At 40.6% G+C, this 12765-nt stretch overlaps 2 protein-coding genes across 3 annotated transcripts in view; both read left to right on the forward strand.

Moving 5' to 3' along the window:
* kcnn2 (potassium calcium-activated channel subfamily N member 2) overlaps window positions 1-3147 on the forward strand; it is a 36848-nt gene extending 33701 nt beyond the window's left edge. The window contains exon 9 of one of the 2 annotated variants that reach the window (XM_061747269.1): window positions 777-3147. In XM_061747269.1, coding sequence (XP_061603253.1) covers window positions 777-1049 — 273 coding nt within the window. In that variant the 3' untranslated portion in view covers window positions 1050-3147. The remainder of the gene's footprint in view (window positions 1-776) is intronic. The other variant, XM_061747268.1, reaches the window with a different exon arrangement.
* Window positions 3148-5966: 2819 nt separating this feature from the next.
* Window positions 5967-11802, forward strand: drg1 (developmentally regulated GTP binding protein 1). Its single transcript, XM_061747437.1, has 9 exons — window positions 5967-6164; window positions 7095-7218; window positions 8231-8406; window positions 8504-8573; window positions 8966-9135; window positions 9266-9396; window positions 10442-10609; window positions 10740-10862; window positions 11438-11802. The coding sequence occupies exons 1-9, from the start codon at window positions 6126-6128 to the stop codon at window positions 11535-11537; spliced, it is 1101 nt and encodes a 366-aa protein (XP_061603421.1). The 5' UTR covers window positions 5967-6125; the 3' UTR covers window positions 11538-11802.
* Window positions 11803-12765: the final 963 nt, after the last annotated feature.

Genomic DNA, 12765 nt, shown 5'->3' on the forward strand with positions numbered 1-12765 from the left:
GGGGAAATGGCATAGTTTTACTGCTTTGTGAGGCATCTGTTGTCTTAAAGGAGACATATTAAGCATTTTATTCAAATTTTAAAACAGTCCCAAGGTGTCTTAATAACGTTTTTGTCCAAATACACTTTACACACATTATTTCTTCTTGCTGAAATCAGCTCAATTTGTGCCTTATGCAAATGAGCTACTGTATGGCCTGACCAATAGTCTACTAGTTTCTTCTTCTTGCGGCAACCTGAGCCAGAGTGAGGGGCAAAGGTGAGCCCCAATAAATACAATTAAAAATTGCCACATCAACAAATACAAAAGCCAGCCCTAGCCCCTGGTTTCACACGCTCCATAGTTTCACTGTAAGTCAATTTCTGTATAAATTGAGACAATATCATTATTTCAATGTACATATACAGTAGTTATTGTGATATTTTTGTTAGGGGTGTGCTGTGAGATGTTTCTAATGCCAAATATGTGGTTGGAAAACACTGCTATAAGGGACTGCCATGATACTATAGTTACAACCTATTTAGGTGTATTTCATGATAAAAAATTCTAATTATATTGTTGTTTTGCTGATTTGAATTATGTTTCTGCGATTACATGATAGATATAATTGAAGATATTTTCATGTGCAGCCTATGTATGATTCTTATTTCTTTCCTTTTCAGAAATCCATATTCAGCCAGCTGCATTGAAGTCTCTTTATTAACGTGTAATGTTAGTGAGCAAGGGGGAAAGAAGAGATTCGAAGCTAATGCTGCGTCTTCTCTGCCTTTTCCCAGACTCAGAACATCATGTATGACATGGTGTCGGACTTGAACGAGCGAGGAGAAGACATGGAGAAGAGGATCGCAATGCTGGAAACAAAGCTGGAGACTCTGCTGAGCAACCTGCAGGCTCTGCCCACGCTCATCAGTCAGGTGATCAGCCAGCAGCACAGGGACTTCCTGGAGGTGCAGCTGCAGCCTTACGACAAACACAGCCCCGAACGCTTGCAGTCGGCGTCGCGGCAGCGGTCGTTGTCCATGGCGCCCACCTCTTCCGAGAGCAGCTAGGGTCCGAAGGGAAAGCCTCCATTGAAGACTTTTGCCATCATATGGCTAAGTTGCATTTATCTTAAAGCCTTATGGCTTCAATAAGTATTATCCAAATTCTGATGACAGAATCCAAGCTAGTGGGTAACTACATGCAGTTTATTTTTTAGTTTTTGCTTCCTATTACCTCAGTGTTGGCATCACTCTTCCCTCAGTAAAGGCCTGTCAGCGAGTGGGAAACTACTGCACTAAAATAGTGCTTCTCACTGGAAACTGACAGTGATATTGGGGGAAAGGTTTGAGGTGGGTGGACTGGAGTGACACCTGAAGGCAAATACGAAGAAATATCATCTTTTAGGTTAGAAACAGCTTCAACATCAGTGCCCTGTAGAACAGTACTGTGCAGAGGTCTCGTGATTCCCGGGGACAACTTCTTGATTGTATGCTCCCCCAAAGTATCAGGCCTAGTACAGTAAACCCCTGCAAAAATTCACCTTGTTGCAGATATTTGGGGGAACCTACCCTTAGTTGTTCACAGAAAAAGTCCACTATTTGCCAAAGCCATGTCTAAGGAAGGCGGCACGGTGACCGACTGGTTAGCACATCTGCCTCACAGTTCTGAGGACCAGGGTTCAAATTCCGGCCCCCCCTGTGTGAAGTTTGCATGTTCTCCCCGTACCTGCGTGGGTTTTCTCCGGGTACTCTGGTTTCCTCCCACATCCCAACAACATGCATGGGAGGTTGACTGAAGACTCTAAATTGCCCGTAGGTATGAATGTGAGTGCGAATTGTTGTTTGCGATTGGCTGGCGACCAGTTCAGGGTGTACCCCGCCTCTCACCCAAAGATAGCTGGGATAGGCTCCAGCACGCCCGCGACCTTTGTGAGGATAAGCAGTACAAAAATTGGATGGATGGGTGGATGTCTAAAGAACATTGCTTTTGTACCATCTGGTGGGCTCCTGGTGCCAAGCAACCATGTTGAACTGAGGGGAGGAGCTTCATTTATTTAGACCACAGTCTTGCCTAATGGAAAAAAAGGGAATGGCTGCTATCTTGTGGCATCTATGGGCAATTACACACCTTTTTCTGTGGGCAGCAATTGCAGATTTTTGCAGTTTGTCTATCGTCCTCTAAGAATGGTGGTTCACTGGACTTGGAAAAAATTATCAGAATGGAAGACATTCTGAATATTTAAACACAGATAAAACATGAAAGGAACACATTATTCGATCTAAATATCAATTAAACAAATGTATTGTTTTTTCCCCCCCAAGTGATACCTCCTCCTGTCAGAAAACACTTCAACTATTTTTACACACTTTACCTCAGCTGGAAGAAATCATTTTTCAACGCTCTTAATGATGAAAGCCAGACTGGTCAGGTGCTCATGTGACATTGAAAGACATGAGATATGTTTTTATTATTTTCAGTTTTGAAAATGACCTTTCATAACGTATGAATGAAAAAAGAATGAAATATGTTTTATCCGTCGGCAGCAGGGCTTGCCGTCTAATAAATTGATAGACTTGATAGTTGAGGTTTAAAGTACGTCCGATGCTGTAATTTGGGTTGTGTGGCATGTCCTTAAAATACTCCCACGATATTCCAGAGTATAACAATATGTATTTAGTGCATAGTGCCTAAGGTAAACATATTACAAAAATATTCAGTGTATATAATGTAATAATGACAATATACACTATACACTATATGCACTGAAATATTGCGATAATATTTTAAAGACCAACCTTGCAGCCCAAATTACAGCAGTCGCATTAATCTAGCTCTGTTAAACAACCATACTAGGGCTTTTTTAAATGTATTATTATATTTATTAGTACTTAAATTTGATTGACCAGGTAACCACAAATACAGAGTAAAGCCTGAAGGGGGCACGTCAAGAGTGGTTACCAGCAAATAAGCAAAAGACTGCCATGATGGCTTACACGATCACAACACGATCCCGAGCCCTCTTGCAGATGCAGAAACCATATTGTCTCTTTGCTTCCTTCGTATTATCATTATTTTGTGCAATTGGCTTGCACATTAGCGGTATCTGTATTTGAATATTAGCATGTTAGCATAACATAAATTTTTCATTAAATATCACCAAAAGACCCAGTAAAGGTAGTTGATTGCTGTTCTAGAGCTATGCTAGAGCTATTCACTGATAAGACTCACGAGGTAAAAGAACCAACATGGATGCAGAAAAAGTTATTTTTGGTAAGGGGGGCACAATACTTTATAATTAGGTGGGGTACACGTATCAAAGGCGAGGTACACACATAGTGACAATCGGGACAAATTGGAGCATTTTCGCTCAGTTGAGATCTACAGTAAGTCAACAAAGGCCTGACTCTCAGATGTCTGAAAGATTATGTTGAGAAAATATGCATTGGTGTCTATTGTGTTAAGAATGATTTTTCCCAATCTGATTGGAGAAAAGTCAGTCAACCATCATGTTAACAATGGCAAATCTACAGAAAGTTAGCTCGACCTGAAGGTCACGCTGTTTCCGTACACAAATGAGGGAACAACTGGTTGTGTTGAACATGAGCTTCAAGTCGCTTCCGCTATCTTTCTGTTTCACATCACAACCAGGTAGTTAGTAGCTCTGCCCAACTCTGTGTTGAACACAGACGCAGTGGCGTTTTTTGGGGGCGTGTTCATTATGTGCAGCAGTACAGGGCTGCATTGCTAGGGTGGTGGCAACGTGTCCGCAAAATTATATATTTTTTAAAATGCTACATGAAATGGTTTTCTGTTGTGTAATGCCGTGTCAATCATTTGCGTTTTTTATGGGGAATTTGCGCCGCGTTGTGGAGTCGCCCTCTGTGGAATAGATGCAGAGTGGGGTGCAGTAATCATACAAGGATATCATAGAAGAATTTGCATCAAGGAAGGCTAGTAGGAAAGGCTTTTGAAAGAATTTAACAATCTAAGCCTTGACATAAAAGAAAGCAAGCACACTTAGAAACAAAGCCAAAATGATTGCAATAAGGTTCCCTTGAGTTTTTTTATTTTCATTTTTGCAGTAAAATAGTTTTTTTGTTTGTTTGTTTTTTATTCTTAATGTCCCTTTCCTTATTTGCTGGTGCTGTATTTTTATTTGTTTATAGTTCAACAAGAAAACATAAGGTCCACTCCAGTGTGTGTGTATGTGTTGGTTAGGGGTGGTAGCGCCAAAGGGGGGTCCTGCACAGGGTGCCGTTAAAGCTAGGGACGCCACTGCAAGTAATGATTTGAGACCCGAAATAATGACGAGGTTTAACATTTGAGATGGTCGGCCACGGCCGTTTTTAGTGGTAGAGGGAGGAAAAATAACTCTTAACACACACTACAAGATAATCACTGAGAATAAGGTTTTAGAGACAACCGACAGATGGGCCAAAAGAGAGGAAAAGTGCTAGAAATTTGGCCTGGTTTTTAGTATGCGTGTACCTCGTCTTAGTAAAACTCCTCCAGTCAAAGTGAATGCATCAAAGTCGGTAACTGCACTTACTTTTAATAATCAATACACTTCAATATAAGACTGATGTTTGATGACGTATTCTAATGAAGAAGATTTTGAGTTATGGCAAGGGTGGACGAATGGGGACAAACCCCCTATTTGTGTTACACAAGCTGACGTTACATATCTATACAGTACAGATGTCACAAACTCAGTAATAATGAATTTTGTCTTGTCTTGCTGTGTTTCACTTCCTATTGCTCCTCCTTCCTTCGTGTGCTCCTCGTGCTCAGCTGGACAACAACTGATGCTGACGAACTCGCTGAATACCGTATCTACCTTATAGAAAAGTACTATTTTTGTATATTTTGATGAGGACAAGCACACCTCCTACAGTGTAATAATGAACAGCAACAGGGATCTGGGCACCCAGATTCAGCATATCAAGCATGTGGTGTTAAACTCATCAGAATGGAGTGTATATATATATATATATATATATATATATATATATATATAATGTTAAATAAAATATGCGAGGTTCTTTACAGAATGTAATTATGGACATGTTTTTTTTCTCAAATATATCATTGAAATTGCATTTATTTTTACAGGAAATTGTTCGACTGAGGTGTATTCAAGAAATGATAAATGTGGCTGAAAACTGATTTGTGATGTGTCTCATTTTGATTTCAATCCATACAGCACTCATCCTCTCTAAGCATACAGTATTTCCTCAAATAATGGGAATAATAGAAGCCGGACCTGCAGTTTTCATCTGCTGGACATCTAGACTGTCACATAGCCGTAGATAAATAATATGTTAATTATAAAGAAATTGTAATACAAACTTTAATATATATTATATCAATATGTGTGCATTTTTCATTACAATGGTTTAGTATAAGTGTAGTGTACATTAATCTGACTTTGATGTAGGCAGTGTGTGTTCAGGTCCCACTTAGTGAGAGTGTGACTGGTTGTCTGTCTTTATGTGCCCTGTAATTGACTGGTGACCAGTCCAGAGTGCAGTTTGCGTTTCACCTCAAGTCAGCTGGGATAGGCTCCAGCCCCCGTGACCCTCAACAGTATAAGTGGTATAGAAAATGGATGGATGGATAAACGATTGAATGAAATATAATACACTGTAAATTAAAAGTGGGTCGCAACTTCGCAACAATAGGAAAATGCGGGTCCCAGAGTGATGATAATACAAAACCACTGGATTATACTCTACACAAACAAAACAATTTACAATATTTAACTCCTCTGATGCATACTTCGTGTAAAAATATGCAATGAAAAAAAGGCATGGAAGTTACAAAATTATATATATAATACAATATACTAGATTTCTCTGTCATTGTTACACAAAATTTGCATCCTGAATTGACGTTTTAGTCCTCTAAAGAAAAACTTAAACGTATGGGCATTTATTTATACATTTCGTCCTATGAGTCAAACTAGGCCAAAGACTGGGAGGGGGTGGAACTACTGAATTCTCGCGAGATTTCGGGACAGGAAGTGCACGTTGACGCTTGCGTGGAACGGTAGCAGTGTGCGAGCCGCACGATTTTTTTTATTTTTTCCAAACTTTAGACACGTCTGTGTGTCATTTGCTTAACGGTAACGCAAGGCAGCCATCATGAGCATACTTGCCAAAATAGCAGAGATTGAAAATGAGGTAAGACCGTGGAAGCAAAAGTGGCGCTCGCGGAATGATTCACGTCACGTTGTAGCTAACGGCTAGCGTGGAGCGCGAGCAGAAATTAGCTGCGGTAACACAAGCTGGGCCTTCTAATACACTACGCCGCTCTTTAAGGGCAGCCGTTTTCCCAATTCTTTGCCGTCATGGAAGTTGTATCATTATTATTAAGCTCAACAGTATCTCTTGAGTTATTGCTGTCGTCGTTGTTTAATCGTAATGTGTGCCCTTTTTCTGGGTTCAGAACCGAATTTTAATCCACGTCTAACCCTGTCTCACCACAAAATAACCTAGCGTCCGTTATTCGCTGAACTTCTATCTATTAGAAAAATATTGCTTTGATGCCATCTTGGTGCCAAGGATGTCGCCCTGTCAAATATAAAAGTAGTGCTTTGCCGCGCGTAACACTTGCTTATATGACTAAAAACGAATCTAGAAGAATGAATGCATTTTAATAGCTCATGTTCGGCGTATTCAGTGAAAGTAGCAGCCACCACTAACGGTTCTCTGACATCAAGTGGCAAATCGTGAATATGCAGTGGAAGCACTTCATATTGTACAGACACTTATGTAGTATCCTCCGGTTTTTCGTCTCTATAGGGATGATATAAGTTGGAATGCGGTGTAGTCAATCACAAACCTACACCAACGGCGTAGTAAAAGTATGCAATATAATATAATTTAAAATTGACATAAAATAAAAAATAATACCATCCCAAATAATGTGTGTAGTTGATGAAAATATTGATTGAATATAGTCATTGTGTTAATTTGAAGACCCAGTCTTAAAAAATATATATATATATAGGAATGTCTGGAATTTTTCATTTATGGTAAATCTAGTGCTTGTTTCACAGCTGTCAGGCAAAGGAGCCCTAACGGGGGTCTCGCCTCTGTTTTTTGTTGTAGATGGCCAGGACGCAGAGGAACAAGGCCACCGCTCACCACTTGGGTCTGCTCAAAGCTCGTCTGGCCAAGCTAAGGAGGGAGCTCATCACGCCAAAAGGAGGCAGCGGTGGCGGCACGGGAGAAGGTCACTCTCACTGACTTTTTACGGTTTATAATCACATATAACTGTTTAAAGTAAGGACAGGATTTTGACAAATGTCATTGATTGGTGTTTCAGGGAAGTGAATGGCTAAAATTAGCGACATGACAGAACTCAGAGTGACAAATTAGCATACTTGTATTCCAACATTTAATTTGAATTAAATAAAATCTCTAGCTCAAAAAAGCAGAAAGCTGTTACAAAAATGCAGTTGAACCTGAGTCTCAAAATTATATCTCTTCATATTCAAAGACACAATTAAGTAACTGTGACATTATTGGTTATTGAGGAATGCAAGCATGTCAGTAAAGCAGATCCAATTCTAAGGACAAGCTAACTTTGCCATCCAGGGGACTCTCACTTGTTTCCATTTGCTTTCCACTAGTCTGTATTGCAGACTAAAGAGGGCCTTGGTTTATACACAGCCCTGACATGAGGTTTTTAGTTCATGCAGTAGGTTGCTCAGTGGCATAAGAAAACATGGTGATGTGGCACAAGAAGACACACTCAGTTAATACTATACTTACTTTTTTCATTTGATTGTTTTATATTTATGTCATAGAACTGTTTATTTATACAAATATTTACTGGAATTATGACTTTACTACTGCGTTAGCATAGGTTAGTGTTCGATTACAGCATCTGACGTTTGTACAAATTTAATATGTAGCTTTCGTAGGAACTGAATGGAACCAAGGACCACCGGTAGTGTGAGATTAGACAGAAAACTTTATTTCTTGGTTCATAATGTCCCTGAACCAAACCAAGTAGATTTAGATTTTAGCGGCAGCTCATTTAGGCAGGAAAATAGTTGGGCCTGAAATATTGTCATCCTCTGGTGGTTGCTGCCAACTGGTGAAATCCATTCATGCCTCAATTTCTGCAAGTTGTAGCAACTACACAACAAAACCTTTTTGATATGAACATTAAATGTATCCAATGTAACAACATTGATGTGTCCAGTCACTCTGTGTGATGTCATGTCGCTTTTTTCCAGGTTTTGATGTTGCAAAAACTGGCGACGCCCGTGTTGGCTTTGTGGGTTTTCCCTCAGTGGGTAAGTCGACATTGCTGAGCAACCTGGCGGGGGTCTACTCCGAGGTTGCCGCCTACGAGTTCACCACCCTCACAACGGTACCTGGAGTCATTCGCTACAAAGGAGCAAAAATCCAGGTACATGAAACATAAAAAAAGGTAAAACTGCTAAGCAGCTACAGACAGTTTTCAGTGTGTGATTTTATGTTGAGTTTGTTGCCATGTTACCTTACAGCTTTTGGATCTCCCTGGAATCATTGAAGGGGCGAAAGATGGCAAAGGCAGAGGCAGACAAGTTATTGCAGGTAACACCAAAAAACACCAACTTGTTTGCACAGTCAGTCTTTCAGATAAATAAAACTCTGCAAATGATGTGACATTATGGCAGTGTTGCAGTGTAACCCACCAGGAAATAGCCCTGGTAGTCTTCAGTTCACAACGGTCCTAACATACAAAGTTTTTAAGTTACAAACGTGCAGTGAGTTGCTTGAATGTCATCATGCGGCACAAGAAGGCTTGCTCAGTTACTGCTGTACTTAGTTTTTCAGTCAGTATTTTTGTATTCATATCCCAGAAGTGTTTTTCTTACAAATATTTACTGTTTTCATGTTTTGCAATAAATGATTATTTTTTTAATGTTTACCACATATACGACGCTACAACACTTGATTTCTATCTCCCACACTGTGTTCTCTAGTGGCTCGAACTTGCAACCTCATCTTGATAGTGCTAGATGTGCTGAAGCCTCTTTTGCACAAGAGGCTAATAGAACACGAGCTGGAGGGCTTTGGGATCCGACTGAACAAGCACCCGCCCAACATCGGCTTCAAGAAGAAGGACAAAGGCGGCATCAACTTTACAGCCACTGTGTGTGTCCTTTTAGTTGTATTAGTGGACAGTTACGTTGATTTTGCATGTTTATTTTCTTCTCCACATTATTGTACGGTATTAGTTTTTTGTCCTGTGTAAAGCATGGTCTGTCTGTTGTGCTCTGCAGTGTGCACAAAGTGAGCTGGACGGCGACACGGTGAAGACCATCCTGTCCGAGTACAAGATCCACAACGCCGACATCACCCTCCGCAGCGATTCCACAGCGGATGACCTCATCGATGTGGTGGAGGGAAATCGGTGAGATGATGAGCCGTCACAGGCTTTCCTTTGTAGTTCTCCATGGGCGTGGCCACTCGGCAGACGTCCCGCTTCACTGACGTCTGTGTGTTGGACGTGCTTCTAAACAGGAATCATCTCTAATCTTTAAAAGGGGGTGGGGAACACAGTCCACTGTGGGCCATATTGAAAATTTTAAAATGTTACTGTGTGGGTAAAAACAAATATTTAATATTAAAAGCATTTTTGTGTGTGTGTGTGAGTGAGACACAGACCCTTTCCAAAAAAATTGAATATCATGGAAAGGTTTATTTCCGTAATTCCATTCAAAAAGTTAAACTTTCATAGACTCAGGGCCCACAATTTAAACAATTTCAAGTATTTATTTGTTTATTCCTACATAATTTGGGCTTCCAGCTCATAAAACCCACAGAATCGTGCTTTCAAAAAATTAGAATACTGTGAAGAAATCAGCCCAAATTTTGCAGGCCATAAATGTTTTAAACTGTGTCTCACACACTAATCATCCACTAAACTCAAAGCACCTGCATAGGTTTCCCCAGGTGTCATTAAATTGCTTCAGTTTGGTTCAATATGGGGAAGACCGCAGACTTGACAACTGGCCAGAAGACCATCATTGATACCCTCCATAGGATGGGTAAGCCACAAAAGGGTATTATCAAAAGGAACATGAGGGGCACCAGACCCAAAAACGAAGAAAAACTGTCAGCAAGCATCAAGGATGTTGATTGATTTTAATTGTGACCGTAATTTCTTTTTTTTGTCAAAAATCTGAGAAGTAAATGGTGAAAAAAAAATACATTTATAATTGTTATGAGCATTTGGGGCTAAAATGGTTGGAGAATGTTTTAAGCATTTGGGGCTAAAATGGGTTCCTTTTATAAATTGCATGTTTTCCATGGAATCCGCACAACTGTTTTGGTAGCTCCAATCATATTCTAAAGTCTGACAAAAACATTTTATTTTGTGTTTTACCTTGACATATTTATGTGACAAGTCATTAATATGCTTTGCCCATAGTGACAGCACTTTTTGCTCTCTACAGGGTGTACATCCCTTGCATTTACGTGCTTAACAAAATCGACCAGATCTCTATCGAGGAGCTTGACGTCATCTACAAGGTGCCGCACTGTGTGCCCATCTCGGCCCACCACCGCTGGAACTTCGACGACCTGCTGGAAAAGATGTGGGACTACCTCAAGCTCGTGCGCATGTAAGTTTGTACCCAAACCACAGTAGATTTTGTATTGTTTTGTTTTTGTTTGTTTTTTTAACCCCCACCCGCCCCCAACCCCCTTGTCCTGTCTTTCCTAACCTGAGATGTGATGTGTTCACATGCGCAGCTACACTAAACCCAAAGGGCAGCTCCCCGACTACACTTCTCCCGTCGTCCTGCCCGACCAGCACACCGCCGTCGAGGACTTCTGCTTAAAGATTCACAAGAACCTCATCAAGGAATTCAAGTAGTAAGTACTGTAGCTAATTCTATACCTAATGAGTTGTCCAGTAAGGGTATACAATGTTTTCATTGAGGGTTTATTTAGATTAGAATTTTAGTGCATCGTTGACCACTGGCAATTACATGAAAAGTGCAGTATTTTGCAACAACTGAGCACAATTAGTACAATGGCACTTTATTTAGATTTATCCATTTAGACTCTCTCAAGAAAAAGTATTAAAGCTTAGTCCTCTATAAGATAAAGGCAGGAACTTGTCCCAAATCAACCACTAACCAGGAATCACAGTGCTCTAAAAGAGCCCATTTAACCAGTTACAGCCCTTGGCCTTTTTATGCACAGATACTGCAGAGACATAACTGCAGCCGTTTGGATCGGGGCTCCATCTCCAAATGGGAGCGCCCGGGTCGTCAATCAGTCAATACATTAGTGCTGCCAAGCATTAGCGATCCTTCGGGGAGGCGGTGGGGGTAAAGCGGTGTCACACCACATTAGAGAGTGTCTTTTGTGTCACTGAAGGGTGTTGTTTGCTATCGCTTACCTTTGCTTCAATCCCGCTTGATTCGTGCAATGCTCCTTTTCAGCGCGCTGGTGTGGGGATCGTCTGTCAAACACAACCCTCAAAAGGTGGGCAAGGACCACGTGATGGAAGACGAGGATGTTATCCAGTTGGTGAAGAAGTAATACAGTAATTGGGCGAGGGGGGAAAAAAAAAGATCACTCTCGCATCGTGTGCATGGCTCCAGTATCACAGGCAAACACAAGTCATCAAGGCATCTGTGTTATGTGCTCGTCACTATTATTTTAAAATGGATGACATGGATGTACATGTCACATGGAAATACTTCAACACCATGATTAGTTCATATTGAATATTGGTTAACGCTTGTATTGAAATGGAAACAAAATATAAAACAATAAAAATAAAAAGTCTAACAAGTGCAAGAAATGGACTTATTTCTGTCTGCAGTATCAACCTAACACCTATTTTCCATCATAACCTGTCTACCTAACCGAGCTAGCTACCTTCAGTGGATAGTCTTCACCCTCCTGTTCAAATGTCAGGATTTTGTGATGATAAAAGAATGAAACCAAGAAAAATCATTTAAGCTTTTTTCTACCATTAATGTAGCCTGTACAATGCAATTGGGGGTGGGGGGGGTGGGGGTAAATTAAAATGTGATTGTGTGCACACCCTACAACTGATGTGGCTGTGTTCAGAATTAACCAGTCACCTTCAAACTCATGTTAAACAGGACTTAGCACACATCACCCACCATTTGAAGTGCCTCTGATTAACGCCTATTGAATTTCAGGTGTTCTAATAGGCTTTTCCTGCCTTTTATTTATTTATTTTGCTTTCCATCAGAAGCCTGAAGGTTTGCACTAACACTGACTTCTATTTGGAAATGTTCTTAATTACTGCCACCTTGACTAAAGCCCCAATTCCAGCTGAGGAAATAACAGCCCCAAAGCATAATACTGCCACCACCAAGCTTCACTTTGGGTATGGTGTTCTTTTGGTGATGGGTAGTGTTGTTTATGGCAAACACACCTTTTGGAATTATGGCCAAAAAGTTTGTTTTCATTGGGATAGGCTCCACCAGCCCGCGACCCTAGTGAGGATAAGCAGTAAAAGAAAATGGATGGTTGGACCATAACACATTTCCCCACATGCATTTGGGAGACTTTGTATATATTTTTTGCTGTGCAAGATAAGGCCTTGCCACCCTACCCATCATGCAGCCCAGAGAGAAGGCAGGAGATTGTCATCAGCTGTATTAAATAGCCAGTACTTGCCATAAATTCCTACAGCTCCATCAACATTGCTGTCTGCTTCATGACCAACCTTTCCTCAATTTTAGAGGGACGTCCAGTTATTGGTAATGTCAGTACTTGATGACTTGACTGT

The sequence above is a fragment of the Phyllopteryx taeniolatus genome, chromosome 15 (assembly GCF_024500385.1).
Source record: "Phyllopteryx taeniolatus isolate TA_2022b chromosome 15, UOR_Ptae_1.2, whole genome shotgun sequence".
Classification (NCBI taxonomy): domain Eukaryota; kingdom Metazoa; phylum Chordata; class Actinopteri; order Syngnathiformes; family Syngnathidae; genus Phyllopteryx; species Phyllopteryx taeniolatus.